This window comes from Pristiophorus japonicus, chromosome 7 (assembly GCF_044704955.1).
Source record: "Pristiophorus japonicus isolate sPriJap1 chromosome 7, sPriJap1.hap1, whole genome shotgun sequence".
NCBI lineage: Eukaryota > Metazoa > Chordata > Chondrichthyes > Pristiophoridae > Pristiophorus > Pristiophorus japonicus.
Window position 1 is genome coordinate 130,910,899 of NC_091983.1, and position 18,774 is coordinate 130,929,672.

General features: G+C 43.4%; 1 protein-coding gene across 1 annotated transcript in view; it reads right to left on the bottom strand.

The window, feature by feature from the left end:
• lama4 (laminin, alpha 4) overlaps positions 1 to 18,774 on the bottom strand; it is a 247,950-nt gene that overhangs the window by 20,194 nt on the left and 208,982 nt on the right. Inside the window, exons 32-38 of the mRNA XM_070885329.1 lie at positions 13,950 to 14,103; positions 10,520 to 10,713; positions 9,556 to 9,745; positions 6,577 to 6,732; positions 3,976 to 4,135; positions 3,490 to 3,620; positions 3,196 to 3,289 (exon numbers count right to left, since the gene is read on the bottom strand). Coding sequence (XP_070741430.1) covers positions 3,196 to 3,289; positions 3,490 to 3,620; positions 3,976 to 4,135; positions 6,577 to 6,732; positions 9,556 to 9,745; positions 10,520 to 10,713; positions 13,950 to 14,103 — 1,079 coding nt within the window. The remainder of the gene's footprint in view (positions 1 to 3,195; positions 3,290 to 3,489; positions 3,621 to 3,975; positions 4,136 to 6,576; positions 6,733 to 9,555; positions 9,746 to 10,519; positions 10,714 to 13,949; positions 14,104 to 18,774) is intronic.

Here is an 18,774-nt window from a genome sequence, read left to right on the forward strand (position 1 = left end):
TCGGCCCTTCGAGCCTGCACCGCCATTCAATGAGTTCATGGCTGAACATGCAACTTCAGTACCTCATTCCTGCTTTCTCGCCATACCCCTTGATCCCACTAGTAGTAAGGACTACATCTAACTCCTTTTTGAATATATTTAGTGAATTGGCCTCAACAACTTTCTGTGGTAGAGAATTCCACAGGTTCACCACTCTCTGGATGAAGAAGTTTCTCCTCATCTTGGTCCTAAATGGCTTACCCCTTATCCTTAGACTGTGACCCCTGGTTCTGGACTTCCCCAACATTGGGAACATTCTTCCTGCATCTAACCTGTCTAAACCTGTCACAGTTGACCACGAAGCTGAACCCATCATCCCCAGCAGCCCAGCAAGGCCAGCTGCGCAGCAGCCCAGCGAAGAACCAACCATGTACCATTTCAACGACCCTCATTTTAACTCGGAAAAAGGTAGTGTGAATGATAGAGGGTGTGGAATTTCTAAAATGCATTCAGGAGAACTTCTTTAGCCAGTATGCAACAAGCCCAACAAGGGAGGGGCTGGTTCTGGACTTGGTTTTGGGAATGAAGAGGGGCAGGTGGAAGGGATATCAGTGGGAGAGCATTTTGGTGGTAGCGATCACAATTCAGTAAGATTTCGGGTCGTTATGGAAAAGGACAAAGAGGGACCAGGAATAAAAGTTCTCAATTGGGGTAAAGCCTATTTTGCTGAGCTGAGATGGGATTTGGCCAAAATGGACTGGAAACGGCTACTTGATGTTAAATCAGTGTCAGAGCAGTTGGAGGCATTCAAGGAGGAGATCCTGAGGTTATACAGCAAGCATGTTCCCTTAAAGACAAAGGGTGGGGCTAACAAATCTAGAGTCCCCTGGACGTCAAGGGATATATAAGGTAAGATAAAGAAGAAAAGGGACCCTTATGACAGATACCATGAACTCAACACTGCAGAAACTCTAGTGGAGTATAAGTGGTGCAGGGGTGCAATTAAAAAAGATATCAGGAAAGCAAAGAGAGAGCATGAAAGATTTTTGGCAAGTAAAATCAGGGAAAACTCAAAGATGTTTTATAAATACATTGAATTCAAAAGGATAACTCGAGAAAGAGTGGGGCTTATTAGAAACTATAAAGGAAATCTGTGTGTGGAGGCGGAAATCGTGGGTAGGATTCTTAATGAATACTTTGCATCTGTTTTCACAAAAGAGAGGGGCGATGCAGACTTTGCAATGATGGAGGAGGAGGAGTGTGAAATATTAGATAAGATAAACATAGTGAGAGAGAAAGTATTAAGTGGCTTAGCAGCTTTGAAAGTAGATAAATCCCCAGGCCCGGATGAAATGTATCCCAGGTTGTTAAGAGAATCAAAAGAGGAAATAGCAGAGACTCTGACCATCATTTTCCAGTCCTATCTGGCTACAGGTGCAGTGCCGGAGGACTGGAGGACTGCTAATGTTGTACCTTTGTTTAAAAAGGGAGAAAGGGATAGACCGAGTAATTACAGGCCAGTCAGCCTAACCTTAATGGTGGGAAAATTATTGGAAAAAATCCTGAGGAACAGGATAAATCTTCATTTGGAAAGAGATTGATTAATCAAGGACAGTCAGCATGGATTTGTCAAAGGAAGGTCGTGTCTGACTAACTTGATTAAATTTTTCGAGGAGGTAACCAGGACGATTGATGAGGGCAGTGCGAATGATGTCGTGTATATGGATTTTAGCAAAGCTTTTGATAAGGTCCCACATGGCAGACGGGTCACGAAAGTAATCAGACGGGTCATGAAAGTAATACCCATGGGATCCAGGGCAAAGTGGCAAGTTGGATCCAAAATTGGCTCGGAGGCAGGAAGCAAAGGTAGATGGGTGCTTTTATGACTGGAAGGCTGTATCCATTGGGGTTCCGCAGGGCTCAGTACTAGGTCCCTTGCTTTTTGTGGTATACATCAATGACTTGGACTTAAATGTTGGGGGTATGATTAAGAAGTTTGCAGATTACACTAAAATAGGCTGTGTGGTTGATAATGAAGAAGAAAGCTGCGGAATGCAGGAAGATATCAATGTACTAGTCAGGTGGGCAGAACAATGGCAAATGGAATTTAATCCAGAGAAGTGTGAGGTAATGCATTTGGGGAGGTCTAACAAGGCAAAAGGAAATACACATTAAATGGTAGGACACTGAAAGTGTAGAGGAACAATGGGACTTTGGAGTGCAGGTCCACAGATCCCTGAAGGCAGCAGGCCAGGTAGATAAGATGGTTAAGAAGGCATAACGAATACTTGCCTTTATTAATCGAGGCATGCAATACAAGAACAAGGAGATTATGCTTGAATTGTACACTGGTTAGGCCGCAGCTGAAGTACTGTGTGCAGTTCTGGTCATCAAATTACAGGAAAGATGTGATTGCGCTGGAAAAGGTGCAGAGGAGATTTACAAGAATGTTGGCTGGACTGGAATTTTTTGGCTATGAGGAAAGATTAGAAATGCTGGGTCTGTTTTCTTTGGAACAGAGGAGGCTGAGGGGAGACCTGATTGCGGTGTATAAAATTATGAGGGGCCTGGAGAGAGTGGATAGGGAGGACCTGTTTCCCTTGGCAGAGGGGTCAACACCAGTGGGCAAAGATTTAAAGTAATTGGGGGGAGGTTTAGAGGAGATATGAGTGGAAATTTCTTCACCCAGAGAGTGGTGGGGTTCTGGAACTCACTACCTGAAAGGGTGGAAGAGGCAGGTACCATCAACACATTTAAAGATACTTGGATGTCACTTAAAGTGCCATAACCTACAGGGCTACAGACCAAGAGCTAGAAAGTGGGATTAGGCTGGATAGCTCTTGGTCGGCCGGCTCGGACACAATGGTCCAAAATAGCCTCCTTCCGTGCTGTAAATTTCTATGATTCCATGAACACCCTTTACCTTGATGAGCACAATTAAAGTTATAACAAAAGTATCAATATCAGCATGGTTGTTGAATAGAGCCGATCTCATATGACTGAGATCAATTAAAAAAATGGAAGCAGAATTAGTGATTGAATAAATGAACTCAAATATAATCATTGCCAATAATAATAAAAATAATTCTGCCCCTAATTCTGATCATTGCCTCTACTGCTTAGGTCTGATATTAACTTATAGATTGGTTCCTTAGTTAAGAGTTCAGTGGGATATTTGTAAATGAATATTAGTAGAGTAATTAAAATGACCTTTACCTGCTATTCTGTGCCATCGACCATCACACAGACTTTGCTTTGGAGTGACTAATGTTTCAAACTCTGCAGTTCCATTACTGACTTTTAATATAACCTGCACAGAAATAAAATTTAGAACAAAAACTTGCCAGAAAAACAGCAATATCTCTAAATTAATGAACTGCAAAAAAGGTTGGCTCCATTACTGCCATGCAACCCTCCCTGCCCCACATTCTTCTCTGCTCTGCACCTAGCTGATCAAATATCTGCAGTGAGAGGAACATTTTCCCCAGTGTTTGCTCTTCAGTCCCTTACCTGTCCATATTCCATGAAAAGATTCAGATATTTCTGGTTGGAGCTGTGAACATGTAACAGTATTCCTGAATGATTTCTAGCACGAACTTCAAAAACAAGCTCGAATTGTAATCCTAAATTGAATGAATCATCTGAAAATCAAATACAAAAACCCCCAGATTATTACACAATAACAGATTACTTATCACTTGTTCTGTAACAGCAATTTCATATTATGTTTCATGTGTTTTTCATCAGTTTCCAGATGAGGTAAGCCTTGTGTGCATCTGTTCTGGGATGCAACAGTCATGACTGGGACTTATTAGAGATAAAAATAAAGGCACTTTTACCCCTTTGGCTTACTCGTTAAAGACACCCCCTGTGAGTGGTATTCATTTAATAATCTCCAAAATACACCACTTTCAGTCTATTTTGAAATGACTACATTAATCTTGTTATGTACCCCTATAAAGCTGATGAATGGTACGACATGTCTGTTTTATTTACCCAGAATCACATATCCTCCTTCTACGGAAAAGTATGTTCCAGATTCGGTTGGACCTTCAAAACAAGGTGTAACACCAAATGTCTGGGCTGCTGGTGAAAGCAACTGTCCATTCAGCTGGAAATTCTGAAGACAACCACTAAAACTTTGGACCGATTTGACCTGCGAAAATTTTAAAAAAATGAATTCATTAAGAAATTATTTGCACTGTTACCAAACATTCAAACTGATATATTGTATTTTGTGACACTTGTAGCACAGCTTTAGCTGAGTATGGTGCAGGAGTTTCTTGATGAAACATTTTCCATTATAATAATAACTTAACAACTTTTATTTATATAGCGCCTTTAACGTAGTAAAATGTCCCAAGGCACTTCACAGCAGTGCCATAAGATAAAACAGATAAATTTGACACTGAGCTACAAAAGAAGAAATTAAGGCAGATGGCCAAAAGCTTGATTAAAGAGATAGGTTTTAAGGAGCGTCTTAAAGGAGGAAAGAGGCAGAGAGGTTTAGGGAGGGAGTTCCAGTGCTTCGGGCCCAAACAGCTGAAGGCTTGGCCACCGATGGTTGAGCAGTTATAATGAGGGATGTTCAAGAGGGCAGAATTTGAGGAGCGCAGACATATTGTGGGGTTGTGAGGCTGAAAAGGATTACAGAGATAGGGAGGGGCAAGGTCATGGACTGATTTGTAAACAAGGATGAGAATTTTGAAATTGAGGTGTTGTTTAACCGGGAGCCGATGTAGGTCAGAAAGCACAGAGATGATGTGTGATCGTGACTTGGTGCGAGTTAGGACATGGGCTGCAGAATTTTGGATGACCTCAAGTATACGTAGTGTAGAATGTGAGAGGCCAGCCAGGAGTGAGTTGGAGTAGTCAAGTCTAGAGGTAACAAAAGGCATGAATGAGGGTTTCAGCAGCAGAAGCGTTGAGGCAGGGGCATAGGCGTGCAATGTTACGGAGGTGGAAAAAGGCGGTTTTAATTATGCTGCGAATATGTGGCTGAAAACTCATTTCAGGGTCAAATGGGCTTGTTCACCCCCAGATTGATGCTAGGGAGAGGGATGGAGTCAGTGGTTAGGGAACGCAGTTTGTGGCAGGGACCAAAGATAATGGCTTCGGTCTTCCTGATATTTAATTGGAGAAAATTTCTGCTCATCCAGTACTGGATGTTGGAAAAGCAGTCTGACAATTTAGATACCAAGCAAGGTCGAGGGATGTGGTGGAGAGGTAGAGTTGGGTGTCGCCAACGTACATGTGGAAACTGACTCCTTGTTGTCAGATGATATCGCCAAGGGGCAGCATATAGATGAGAAATAAGAGGAGGCCAAGGACAGATCCCTGGGGGGCATCTGAGGGTAACGATGCAGGAGTGGGAAGAGAAGCCATTGCAGGAGATTTTCTGGTTACGATTAGATAGGCACATTATGCGGGATTTTCCTCCCTGGCTCCTATCCCGCTATAAAACTTTGGCGGGCGGGACCTCCAGCCACCCCCTCTTGCTGATTCTCAAGGGTCAACTTTATTTAATTAGTAGAACAGGCTTCCAACAGAATTCTTGCTTGTATTGTAGAGCCTCTCGCTAGTGGGAAAACAACTGGAGTGCAATCGATTGTCCTAGTTATTATTTATTTTGATTGATTGTACTCTCTTTGGATATCAGGAATGCACTGACAGAAAATCCCAGACGTGGTGGCAAGCCCCAGAAACCAGTACAACTCCAGAAGAAAATGATCCCAATTACTCACAGTAATTGCTAATTTCATACAAATTTGCCAGATCACAAGTACTACTGACTTTTGTCAATTCCCAGTCAGATGGATGGCCACTAAGAATAATCTTGAGGCACATCACACTATAGATGTCTTCTTAAGGTTGGCTAGACAACCCTTTAATTCCCAAGTAGTGACAATGCCAGAATTCTCTACTTACCTTACCCTGCCCCACCCCCCGCCCCCACACACATACACACACACACACACACACCTCTCTCCCCATCCATAGCAGAAGTCAGTGATCTGGCAGCAGCAGTTAAAAAGAGTAGTCAGGAACTCTGTGCTCTAAACTATTGAAGTCGAGTTTATAAATATTTGCTTGAAAATGTATATTAAAATTATTAAAATGTATATGAAGAGAGCAGTAGAGGAGCATTAAATTAGTTGCCCCATTTGGAGGAAATACACTGGCACAGAGCTGATGAGCCAACCGGTCTGTTCCTAGGTTTTAACATTCTATGAGTCTCAGATCTGCCAAAATTATTTACTTCAGATTACAGTGATTCTCCAGGCCCTTTGAAGTCAGTCATTAAACCCCATTCTCACTGATTCTCCTTTCTACTGGAAGATGGAGAAGCCTGGACACTTGACCTGCTTTTTTAACCACAGGAAAGCAACACGGGCTATGGAAACACCAAAAATAAAGGACATAAAGAGGAAATGCAATTATAAAAACCGTGTCCTTTCCAAAATAAAACTTTCAGAAAATTATTCTCAACAATATCGGTGAAGTTTTGAAAATTTTGAAGGCTGCCTGGTGAAGTCATTGGAAGGGAAAAATTGGGCGAAGTCTATAATGGGCAGCTGATTCACAACTGCAACTTACCTGAATGTTTTTGGCAGCTTTTCCCAGTGGCACACCACCTACATAAAATGGTTCATTTACATGCCATGAATAAACAGGACTGTTGAGACTGTTCTCCAGAATGTGGAGACCATCTATTACCAAACGACCTTTATTATTTTCATGTGTAAAGATGACCTGAACAAAAAAGCAGAAGATTTTAATTGAGGTAAACATAGTGCATTAAAAATATTACTTGAACTTCCAAGTTTCACATTTGCTTCTATTTTTTCAAATTTTTTTGTGTGCGATATATTGAGGTTGAAAATCTACAGGGGCATACTTCCCACTGTAAATGCCCAGATGCAGCCAGCCGTGATCTCCGTCACTAACTCTGCCAAAGTTCGCAGGGTCGGGGAAGGTTCTTTCACTTGAGTGCTGATGGCGAGCACTAGGAGCATCTATGGGGAAGAGGCCGCATACAGAGATGGAAGTAGTCGGCTGGTAGAGGGTTCTGGGCTTCCCTGGAAAAAGTGCCAAAGTGCCCCGATTCAGCTCCCTTTGTCAGAGGCTCAAATTTAAAAAAAATTAATATTCTTTTTATTTGGCTGGGACTCCCAGTGTGTTTATTCCCTTTAACAAGCACACCATTATGCACCAGATCCCTCTGAAAGCTGAAAATGCAGGAACCTTTTACATAGCAAATCTCTGTACCCAGCTTCGCATCCTCATCTGACAATAGCCATCTTTGGCCAGGGCACTGTTGCTCAACAGCCATCCAGGAAATGCCTTGGAAATGCCACGACCTGGCAGAACTGGATCTGGCTCTGAATATCGATCTTAAGATGTAGTGCTACGTAACGTTGACAGGCACAGGTTAGCGTTTCACTCCCAATTACAGCTGCATCAATCAGGAGGTGCTGAGCAGGAGATATAGCATCCCCTAGGCAGTGTGAAGGGAAAATTGATGGGGGTGCGAGGGGAAATGGGGCAGGGGTACGGGGGAGAGGGGGGAACGAGAGTTTAGGCTAAGATTTGTCTGGAAGTCAGTTACGCGGTGGTGGGGGGGGGGGGCGGGGGTGGGCGCTGGCGGTGATTGGTGATGGACTATGAGCAGCTGTCTCTAGATGATGAAAATACAAAAAATAAAGGAGGCCAATTATTTAAACTTGACCATAAAAATAAAGTATAAAAAGCCTAAGTTTGCGATCAGATTAGAATACCTCCAAATACATTGCATGTCTCTCTTCATATATCATTGTGGCAACATGCATAAATAACAGGTCTACATGGAAAAGAGCTTGGCAAGTGATTACAATTTTACACTCTAACTATTTTTTTTTAGCGACTATTACTATTATATTCTACAGTCAATTAATATCATACAACATTAATGAAAATTATTGTATGAATTGTTTAAATAACTTCATGAAAATGTAATAGTCATAAATTATCCTCAAGACTCAACAGGGCAAATGCTAACGGCATGACTCTAAGGGACTCAGTCCCCATGATAGGCATGGATGATCAGCTTAGGAGCAATCCCTGTGGTATTTTCACTGCTAATCTTTAGTTACCAGTAGCAAGTTATTATTGCAGTTAGGAACAGGGATGTGCTAGTCTATATTGGGCTAGGTCAATATTTTGAGTACTGCATTACTGAACTTTAAAAGGAATGTTGTAATGTAGGAAACACGGTAGACAATTTGCATGCAGCAAGCTCCCACAAACATCAATGTGATAATGACCAGATAATCTTTTTTAGTGATGTTACCCTTCTTTATGGTACTTACCCTTCTTTAAAGTGTTACTAATGCAGGGCTGAAAAAGGTCAGTAAGAAACTGCATTATCGGGGTGGGGACAAATGCACACATTAAAAAATAAGTACTGACTCAGTGGCCCTGAAATCCCAGTTTCTTCTTCCCGTGGGCGTTCAACTAAAAACAGAAGAAAAGATCCGCACTTATCTTTTGGTCGAACACTCGCCAGAGATTCTGGACTCGAGGTCTCCTCTTCTTGCGCAACAGAGCGCGTTCACGTTGGGACATCCATAGGAGTCACATGGGCCTGGACACCCAATCACGGTATTTTCTCATTCATTGTAATAGGATTTTCGGACTTACTATGAATGAGAAACACCCCCAACCACCCAAACACGACATAAAAAATTAAAAAAAACACCTTACATAAATACATTATAGAAATTAAAGTTGATAGAAATGTTTTTGAAAAAAAATATTTGCTGATTTTTAAAAAAAGTTTTAATTATGGTTTAAAATAAAATGACCTGAGAGGGCAGGGCTTTTAACATAAATATGTATTTTTAAATTGTATTTTAATGTGTTTTTGATATGTTTTTAACCTCTTACACTGGTAAAAGTAGGCTATGCACCTGCTTTTACCAGGCACAAGAGTTTTAAGGACATTCGCAGTGCAAGAGTTGGGCAAATAGCCAATCTCTGCCGTGGGAATATCCTCGCTCCCGAGATGCGGCCATCTGTCAAGCCAGAAACTTGACAGATCGGAAAAGCCGGTTTTCGACGCATGCGCATTACGCGCCGAAAACCAGCTTTTCTGATGCCTTCCCGAGTCCGTACACACTCCGTACGGACCCGGGGAGGCTGGAATTTCAGAGCCAGTTCTCTCTGAATATTGAGACAGGAGCTCAGAAATGGCAGTGAAATATAGTTTTAGAACAATGCTTTTTTCCATAAAGGGAAAAATAGGTTTATCGTCTGGGTATAATGTGCATCCAGTCCATCTTTGTGCACTGGTAAAATGTCACAAATGTAAGAGCATATTCTGATTGCTGATATACTGATTACAAATACAGCAATACAGGGCTTTTTCTGGGTAAAATAGTTTCTTTCTGGTTGTACATCACAACAGATTGCAACAGAATAATAGTATGAGTAATAAAGGTTATGGGCATGCGCATATATATATATGTATATATACACACACTTCAAAGAGAAACGAACTAGAAAGCATTCTTATTAGAATATTGCTGTCTGACTTACGTTGTGCCAGAGACCATCATTATATTTTTTTAAGCTTTTTATCTTCATTTTTTCAATACCATTGCTGAATGAGTAAATAAGGTGACCACGAGCAATGAAAAGTGCCATGAATTGGTCTTCCTCTTTATTTACCACGTAAAATATAAGTCCATGAGAAGATTGGGTTTTCACATTGACAGAGAAATGTGATCTGAAAATGCAAAAATCATTACAACAGTCAATAAAATGAATCGAAATTGATGCATTGACTTTTACATTACTTTTCTAGAGCACAAACTATTTCAATACAATCAGAAGCTATGAGGGTCGAAAGACCACAACCCTACTGCCACTCTCCTGGCATAGCAATGGTTGGAATGCACTAGAAGGGCCATAAGTTAGGCTGGGACCTGGACGCATTGGGTCCTGGCCTTGCAAGGGAGTTCTCACTTGGCCTACTAAGGAGGAGCAGCAGCATGGGGAGGGGTGGGGGGCTGCTGGTGGCAAGACTAGAAACGGAAACTCCTTATTTTGTGAGTCCCCACATCCCTGAGCTTCAGAGGGACCGGCATAGGATTGATGGTGCTGTGCTACAGGCCTGTCGAAGGGCAGAAGTGGCCCCACCTGGGGATCTTGGTCGGGATCATGGCCTGGATCCCTGAAGATAAGTATGGAAATATATATATTTTTTAAATGATTGCAATGTACTCACCTTACAAAGGAACAGCTGAAAATGTTGCCGGCTGCGGACTGTGCACCTCACCTCCAAAGCCAGCTGAATGTAGCACTGATTTTCCAGTCTCTTAAGGGGGCAGCACTCCTATGGCACAGGCCCCCACCATTGGCATAACAATGAAGCGACCTTCATATTACAAATGATTTTTTCTATTTTATTTTAATTTTTGCAGGTACTGTCACTGCCAAATCAATCTCAACAGGACTTGGTCCATACAAGGAATATTCCAATTCATTTCACTGTACTTACTTGTGATTGAAAAATTCAGGGATTCCATAAATCTCCTGTCGGCTGTTGGGAATTCCTCCATATTGATGTGCATGTTGGATTGTTTTGAGATTATTTGGTAGGTAGCAGTGTGCATCTTCATGCAGGTTATTTCCTTCTGTCCTTGCACTGTGGACTACTGGAACTTTCAGTAATTCCGCTTTATCATTTCCCACCTTTGCCAAAAGAACGTTTGAAAAATATAGTCACAAACGAATAGAGTCTCTTAACTAGTATTGTGGCTGGAAACTTATAATGAGTTGATGTTTCAATTTCCCCACACAAAGATACAGTTAGCAGATTTTATTAGTAATATAATTCTGTGAGGCACTGCTCTTGGCATGGAGGCCCACCAGGTGGGAACATGATTCAGAGATCGGGCTATAACACCTGCGTCTGTGCACACACAGAGGCTGAACTCCAGGACATGGTCGACGTATTTACCATGGCATATGAAGGGATGGGCCTTACGCTAAACATTAGTAAGACAAAGGTCCTCCACCAGCCTGTCCTCGCCGCACAGCATTGCTCCCCAGACATCAAGATCCACGGCGTGGCCCTGGACAACGTGGACCACTTCTCCTATCTCGGGAGCCTCTTATAAACAAGAGCAGGCATTGACGACGAGATCCAACACCGCCTCCAGTGCGCCAGTGCAGCCTTCGGCCGCATGAGGAAAAGAGTGTTTGAAGACCAGTCCCTCAAAACTGTCATCAAGCTCATGGTCTACAGGGCCATAGTAATACCTGCTCTCCTGTATGGCTCAGAGACGTGGACCATGTACAGTAGACACCTCAAGTCGCTGGTGAAATACCACCAGCGATGTCTCTGCAAGATCCTGCAAATCCCCTGGGAAGACAGATGCACAAATGTTAGCATCCTCATCCAGGCTAACATCCCCAGCACTGGTAGCACTGACCACACTTGATCAGCTCCACTGGGCAGGTCACATAGTTCGCATGCCAGACACGAGACTCCCAAAGCAAGCGCTCTACTCGGAACTTGTCCATGGCAAACGAGCCAAAGGTGGACAGAGGAAACATTACAAGGACATCCTCAAAGCCTCCCCGATAAAATGCGACATCCCCAGTGACACCTGGGAGTCCCTGACCATAGACCGCCCTAAGTGGAGGAAGTGCATTCGGGAGGGCGCTAAGCTCCTCGAGTATCGTCGCTGAGAGCATACAGAAATCAAGCGTAGGCAGCGGAAGGGGCATGGGCAAACCAAGTTCCCTGCCCACCCTTTCCCTCAACGACTGTCTGTCCCACCTGTGACAGGGACTGCGGTTCTCGTATTGGGCTGTACAGCCACCTAAGAACTCATGCTAAGAATGAAAGCAAGTCTTCTTCAATTCCGAGGGACTACCTATGATGATGATATAACATTATACGGCTGATTCGGCAACCTGCTCTCCCATTTAGTGAGGCTCCATGTCAGGAACCTCACCTTGCAAAATTACACTTTAGATCTAAAAGTCAATAGCATGCCTGGCCTGCCCATACTTGTGAATGATTGTGCCATAACAGGGCATATTTTGCTGTTCCTATGCCTGGAGTTATTAGACCATCTCAGTGCAGCACATGGAGGAAAATGAGGCAGGGAGAAGCACATGCCTATAACCACATGCCCAGTTTGGATGAAAGGTTGTCGACCAGAGAGATTAACTCTGTTTCTCTCTCCACAGATGCTGCCTGACCTGCTGAGTGTTTCCAGCTTTTTCGGTTTTTATTTCAGATTTCCAGCAACTGCAGTATTTTCCTTTTGCCTGTAAGGGAGCCTATCCGAGTTTACAGTCATTTAAATTAACAGACAGAAAATTGGGCAGTCTCTATTCGGGATTTATATTCCTCCCCATCCAATTTTCCTGTATTTGCTGCAAGCAGGCGACCCAATAGTCCCAGACACAGAAGCAAGTAAATGGGCCCCAAGAGCGTTTGTGAACAAGAAGTGATTGATTATTTGAGTCAATTTTTTATGCTACTCCTCAATCCCCTCAAACACATTTATCTACCTCTTCAAGCCATTTATACAAGTTCACTTCAATGGCCTTCCCATGAAACCGATTTCACATTAGCCTTTCAATAAAAAAAAGTTTAATCTGACTTTTCTTCCTCTTGCGTTTCCCAGTTTTTAACTTATTTCTCCTTGTTTTGAAACTATTATGAACAATTTGCCTGGATAAGCTTTGTCAATCTTCAGAAATCTGAAAATTTAATTCCAGGGTATTATTTAAACCTCTAATTATTGCCTCCGATAATGTTGCGTTATTTCAAATATCAATTCTGTATCTGAATGTGCAGGGAGTCTCAATTTATTGTAAGTGCTACCTAGCTGTAAACTGTGGACACCTGCACAGCAAATCAGGAAACTGAAGAAATCTTAATTAAATTAGTAACAGTGAAAAAATAGAATTTTGGTGACAACTCTTTTAGGTCCATAACAAATTGAGAGTTGTCGGGGTAGAAATTCAGGCCCACTAGCAACCTGGTGCACATACCGTTTTCAAAGGGTTTTTTCCACCGTGCTGGATGAGGTCGCCTCTTTCGTGAAATTTAGCTTTTTGTCTTTTTTTTTCAGGCGGACCGGAAGTCAGTCATAATGGGGGCAGAACTCAGGTGGTAAGCAGCAGATCGCCAACAAGAGAGGTGGAAGTGGAGGCGAGACGGAGTCACCACCGCTGTCAATCATCAGCGGAGCGGTGATGACGTCAGTACGCGTGTTCGTCACCACGCTGTCCCCTTCACTTAAAGGGGAGAGTCTTCGGCATTTTAAAACATCGGTCCACTGGGCCACCAGAGAGGGTTTCGACTTGGCTAGAGGGTGCTAGGCTGCCTGTTGGCGGCCCGGCCAAACCCAGGGTCATAGTTGTCGGCCTGACCTGGCAGTTGGCTGACAAAAAAAACATGGCAGCCACAGCTGTGCGCCCTCCCCTTGAAGGGCCGCACGCTGCTATGGCTCACAGAGTGAAAGGACGGTGCACCAACAGAAAAAGCTGTCGGGAGCACCGCATGGCGGATTTATGAATTTTGGGCCTAAGTTTCGCGGGAGGCGCGATGCAGTTGCGGGAGATCGGCGGTGCGCCCTTTGATGACGCACTTAGGAAGGCCGGCAGCAGCGAGGCGGAAGTGGGGAACGCCAGAAAAATCCCCAGCTGAATTTCGCTGGTGGCAGCCATTGGACCAGAAATCGGCCGCCGCTCGACTCCGCCGCTTGGCCGCCGCTTTCTGGCTGTAAGTGGTCTTTTTGGGGAGCTGAATTTCGGCCCTGTCAAATCCTATTTGTTCTAAACAAACGTCCATCCTATCGCAGGAGATTATAGGACCACATCACTGAGGCAATATGAAAAGCTAGTATGGATGCTATAAAATTCATAGAAGGTGCAAAAGTTTTGATGGACTGTAAACTGATTACCTTTCCATCACGTCCTCTCTTGGTTTTAGCAAAGTTCTTTTGATGTTTATGAAAAATTGCTGCTGGAAGAGTTTCAGCTGGGCATCCATGTAGAGAGGCTTGTATCTTCTCAGTATATGTCTGGAAATCTTCTACTCCAATATCTTTATCAATCCTGTAACATTTGTAGAATAGAAAGAAAATCAGTACAATTTCCCAATAAGCCTTTTAATCACAAAACAATCCAGCATAAACATTATGAAATATTATATATTCCTTATAGGAAGAAGGAAGATTTGCATTTATATAGCGTCTTTCATAACCACTGGATGTCCCAAAGTGCTTTACAGCCAATTAAGTACTTTTGAAGTGTAGTCACTGTTGTAATATAGGAAACGTGGCAGCCAATTTGTGCACAGCAAGCTCCCACAAACTGCAATGTGATAATGAGCAGATAATCTGTTTTAGTGATGTATTTGTCATGTATTTAATTCTACACACGAAGAAGAAACTGCCATCACCTCATGAGGAAAAAAACAATTTTGTCCCTTTGAGTGCTTTCCATTCCCCGTAAATAGCACAATGTTGTGAGCTGTATCATGTGTGCTTCTCCTTTGTTTTTGGTAGGGTTCTTGTGCTCTTGTTTCTATATATTGAAATATTTCCTGTTATTTTCTACATTTTTATGTAGTTTGATGGACTTTTGAAGAGTCAAAAACTATTAAAGATTTACTAGCAAAACTTGTTCATCTTCAGTGACATTTTGGCTTTGTTTAATCATCAAAGCTTTTACCTTGACATGTGCCCATTTGCCATTGTATGCTGGTAACCTATGAAGGCCTGATTTTGGGTAGGTTTTCATAGTTAACTTACTCTTAACAAAAGTAACCGGACTTCAAAATTGATATTTCATGCTGCAGATATTTCGCAGCAACCAACGCCCATGACATTTATCTTTTTGTTCAACTGAGCCCAGCATCTCATACTTTCCAATACTGTGAAGCTTGTGTAAAGTTCAGCACAAGAATTTATTGCCATATGTCGTCTACTGGAAGGCCATTCTGTTGAAATTAGTGAATAGGGACAAAAAGTTATCTTGAGCACTGATTGTTCAAAGAGAATCTCTTTCAATCAAGATCCAAGAGTTTGAAATACAGACTGCATTCCATGTTAAGTTAGAAGTATAAGGAGAATATTTTAGGGTCACCTAGAACTTATAAAGCTACAGTTAAAACATGTTTTAGTTCCAGGCTCTTTCAACTGATGTGATACTGACAGATGTTAAAACCTCCAAGGCAACACCCTAGGATAGTTTTAACACAGCAGCCAAGACTTCACGTGGCATGGCTCTACAAATGCCTTGAGCTTCCTCTTGCCAGGGAAGAATCTCTTTGACAACATAATAGATATAGACATGTGTGTGTGTATATATATATGTATTGGTTGTGGTTGTTGGAGGTCAATCATCCCAGCCCAAGGACATTGCTGCAGGAGTTTCTCAGGGCAGTGTCCTAGGCCCAACCATCTTCAGCTGCTTCATCAATGACCTTCCCTCCATCATAAGATCAGAAGTGCGGGTGTTCACTGATGATTGCACCGTGTTCAATTCCATTCGCAAATCCTCAGAAAATGAAGCAGTCCATACCCGCATGCAGCAAGATCTGGGCGACATTAAGGCTTGAGCTGATAAATGGCAAGTAACATTTGCGCCACAAAAGTGCCAGGTAATGACCATCTCCAACAAGCAAAAATCTAACATCCTCCCTTGATAGTCAATGGCATTACCATCGCTGAATCCCCCACCATCAACATCCTGGGGGTCATCATTGACTAGAAACTAAACTGGACCAGCCACATAAATACTGTGGCAACAAGAGCGGGTCAGAGGCTGGGTTTTCTGTGGGGACTGTCTCACCTCCTGACTCCCCAAAACCTTTCCACCATCTACAAGGCACAAGTCAGGAGTGTGATGGAATAATCTCCACTTGCCTGGATGAGTGCAGCTCCAACAACACTCAAGAAGCTCGACACCATCCAGGACAAAGCAGCCCACTTGATTGTCACTCCATCCACCACCTTAAACATTCACTGCCTCCACCACCGGTGCACCTTGGCTGCAGGATGTACCATCTATAAGATGCACTGTAGCAACTCGCCACGGATTCTTCAGCAGCATCTCCAAAACTCACGACCTCTACCACCTAGAAGGACAAGGGCAGCAGACGCATGGGAGCACCATCACCTGCACGTTCCCATCCAAGTTACGCACCATCCTGACTTGGGAATATATCACTATTCCTTCATCATCACTGGGTCAAAATCCTGGAACTCCCTCCCTAACAGCACTCAAATAGTATTCAAATTATTGCTTTAAGCAGAAATAATACAAATTATAAAGTCTCAAAATCAACTTACCTACAATATTAAATAGGCAATTTGTCGATCTGATTAGCATATAGGTTTTTATTAGCTAGGACTAAAAAATATAAAACTGAAGAAAAATATGAAACTATTTAGCATTTCCACATATCTCTGGTATGATAGTCAGGTACGTAGTGTTACTAAAAGGCTCTGCTTTAGTAAATATGTTAAAAATCAAGACTTTTATTTAAAACTACCCTCCCAGCTTAAATAATAGCACACTCAGTCCACAAATGCCAGACAATAAATTTCCTAAAGAAACAACCCATTGATTATAACTTCCATCACTTTCCTGTGAAAGTTACCTCAGATAAGGACTGCAGTGGTTCAAGAAGGCGGCTCACCACCACCCTCTCATGGGAAATTAGAGATGGGCAATAAATGCTGGCCTTGCCAGTGATGCCCACATCCTATGAATGAATGAAAAATAATACAGATATATATATATATATCAACCTAGAAAACTTGCAAAAGTTGTCAATTAGCTTTTTGAGGAAGTAACTGATAGAATAGATAAGGGAGAACCAGTGGATGTAGTGTATTTGGATTTTCAGAAGGACTGACAAAAGAGGTTAATGTGCAAAATTAAAGCACATAGGATTGGGGGTAATGTATTGGCATGGATTGAACATTGGTTAAATGACAGGAAACAGAGAGTAGGAATAAACGGGTATTGTGTTCCTAACACAGATGAGGCTGCACACAGGGAGGTTAAAGTAACAGTGACTTCAGTCTTTAATAAGACACTCCAGAGTGAGGAACAGGCCTTAGGGGTCGGCTTATATACAGTGCCCCCGAGGGATGTTGGGATCCCTTGGGACTTCAGGGGGTGAGCTCTCTGGTGGCGGAACATGGGAGTGCATGCTTTACAGATACACAACATCACTCCCCCCCGCCCCCCCGGCCAAAATCAAAGTGAAAACTATTTACAAGGTGAGGCGATCGGGAGCCTTTCTTTCCCTGGTGGTACAAATGTCTGTTCTGGTGTGTTGGCTGTGCCCTCGCTGGGCTGGCGTGTTGTTGGCCCTGCAGGGCTGCTTGGTGAGCCTGGCCTTGCAGGGCTGTTGGGCGTGATGGGTTCGATTTCCTGGACCGGCGTGGTGTTGTTGATCCTTCGGGTTGTGGGCTCGAGAAAGGTGGTGTCTGCTCTGGGTTGTTCAGGGCAGTCTGTGAACCGCAGCCTCGTTTGGTCCAGGTGCTTTCTGCAAATTTGTCCATTGTCTAGTTTGACTACAAACACCCTATTCCCTTCTTTAGCGATCACCGTGCCCGCGATCCACTTGGGACCATGTCCATAGTTTAGCACATACACAGGGTAATTCAGATCAATTTCCCGTGACACAGTGGCGTGACCATCGTTTACATGTTGTTGCTGCCACCTTCTCTACCTGATCATGCAGGTTGGGGTGAACCAGTGAGAGTCTGGTTTTAAGTGTCCTTTTCATGAGTAGCTCAGCAGGAGGCATCCCTGTGTGCAAGTGGGGTCTCGTGCGGTAGCTGAGCAGTACTCGGGACAAGCGGGTTTGGAATGAGCCTTCTGTGACTCATTTAAGGCTCTGTTTGATGGTTTCACTGCCCGCTCTGCCTGCCCATTGGAAGCTGGTTTAAAAGGGGCCAATGTTTGATCCCATTGCGAGTCATGAATCCTTTAAATTCGGCACTGGTGAAACATGGCCCGTTGTCACTGACCAGTATGTCATGCAGGCCGTAGGTGGCAAACATGGCCCTCAGGCTTTCAATGATGGCGATGGCGGTGCTTCCCAACATTATTTCACATTCAATCCATTTTGAAAAAGCATCCACCACCACCAGGAACATTTTACCGAGAAACGGGCCCGCCCGCATAGTCAACACGGATCCTCGACCATGGTCTGGAGGGCCAGGACCACAAATTTAGTGGTGCCTCTCTGGGCGCGTTGCTCAACTGAGCACATACGCTGCATTGCCATACACAGGACTCTAAGTCAGAGTCGATACCGGGCCACCACATGTGTGATCTGGCTATCGCTTCCATCATTACTGTACCCAGGCTGGCCCAAGTCCTAATCTGGCGGGCCGTGACAGGTGATTTTTCATTTTCAAATGCTTCCATGACCATCAACAAGTCTGCGGGTTGCGCCATTTGCAACCCCGTGGTGGGCAATGGTAGCCGACTGAGAGCATCCGCACAGTTCTCAGTGCCTGGTCTGTGGCGGATGGTATAGTTATATGCTGATAGCACGAGTGCCCACCTTTGTACGCGGGCTGAGGCATTAGTATTTATCCCCTTGTTTTTAGCAAACAGGGATGTGAAGGGCTTGTGATCGGTTTCCAACTCAACTTTGAGGCAAACAGGTACTGATGCATTTTCTTTACCCGGAACACATATGCTAATGCCTCTTTCTCAATCATGCTGTTGGCCCTCTCGGCCTTAGACAAGCTCCTG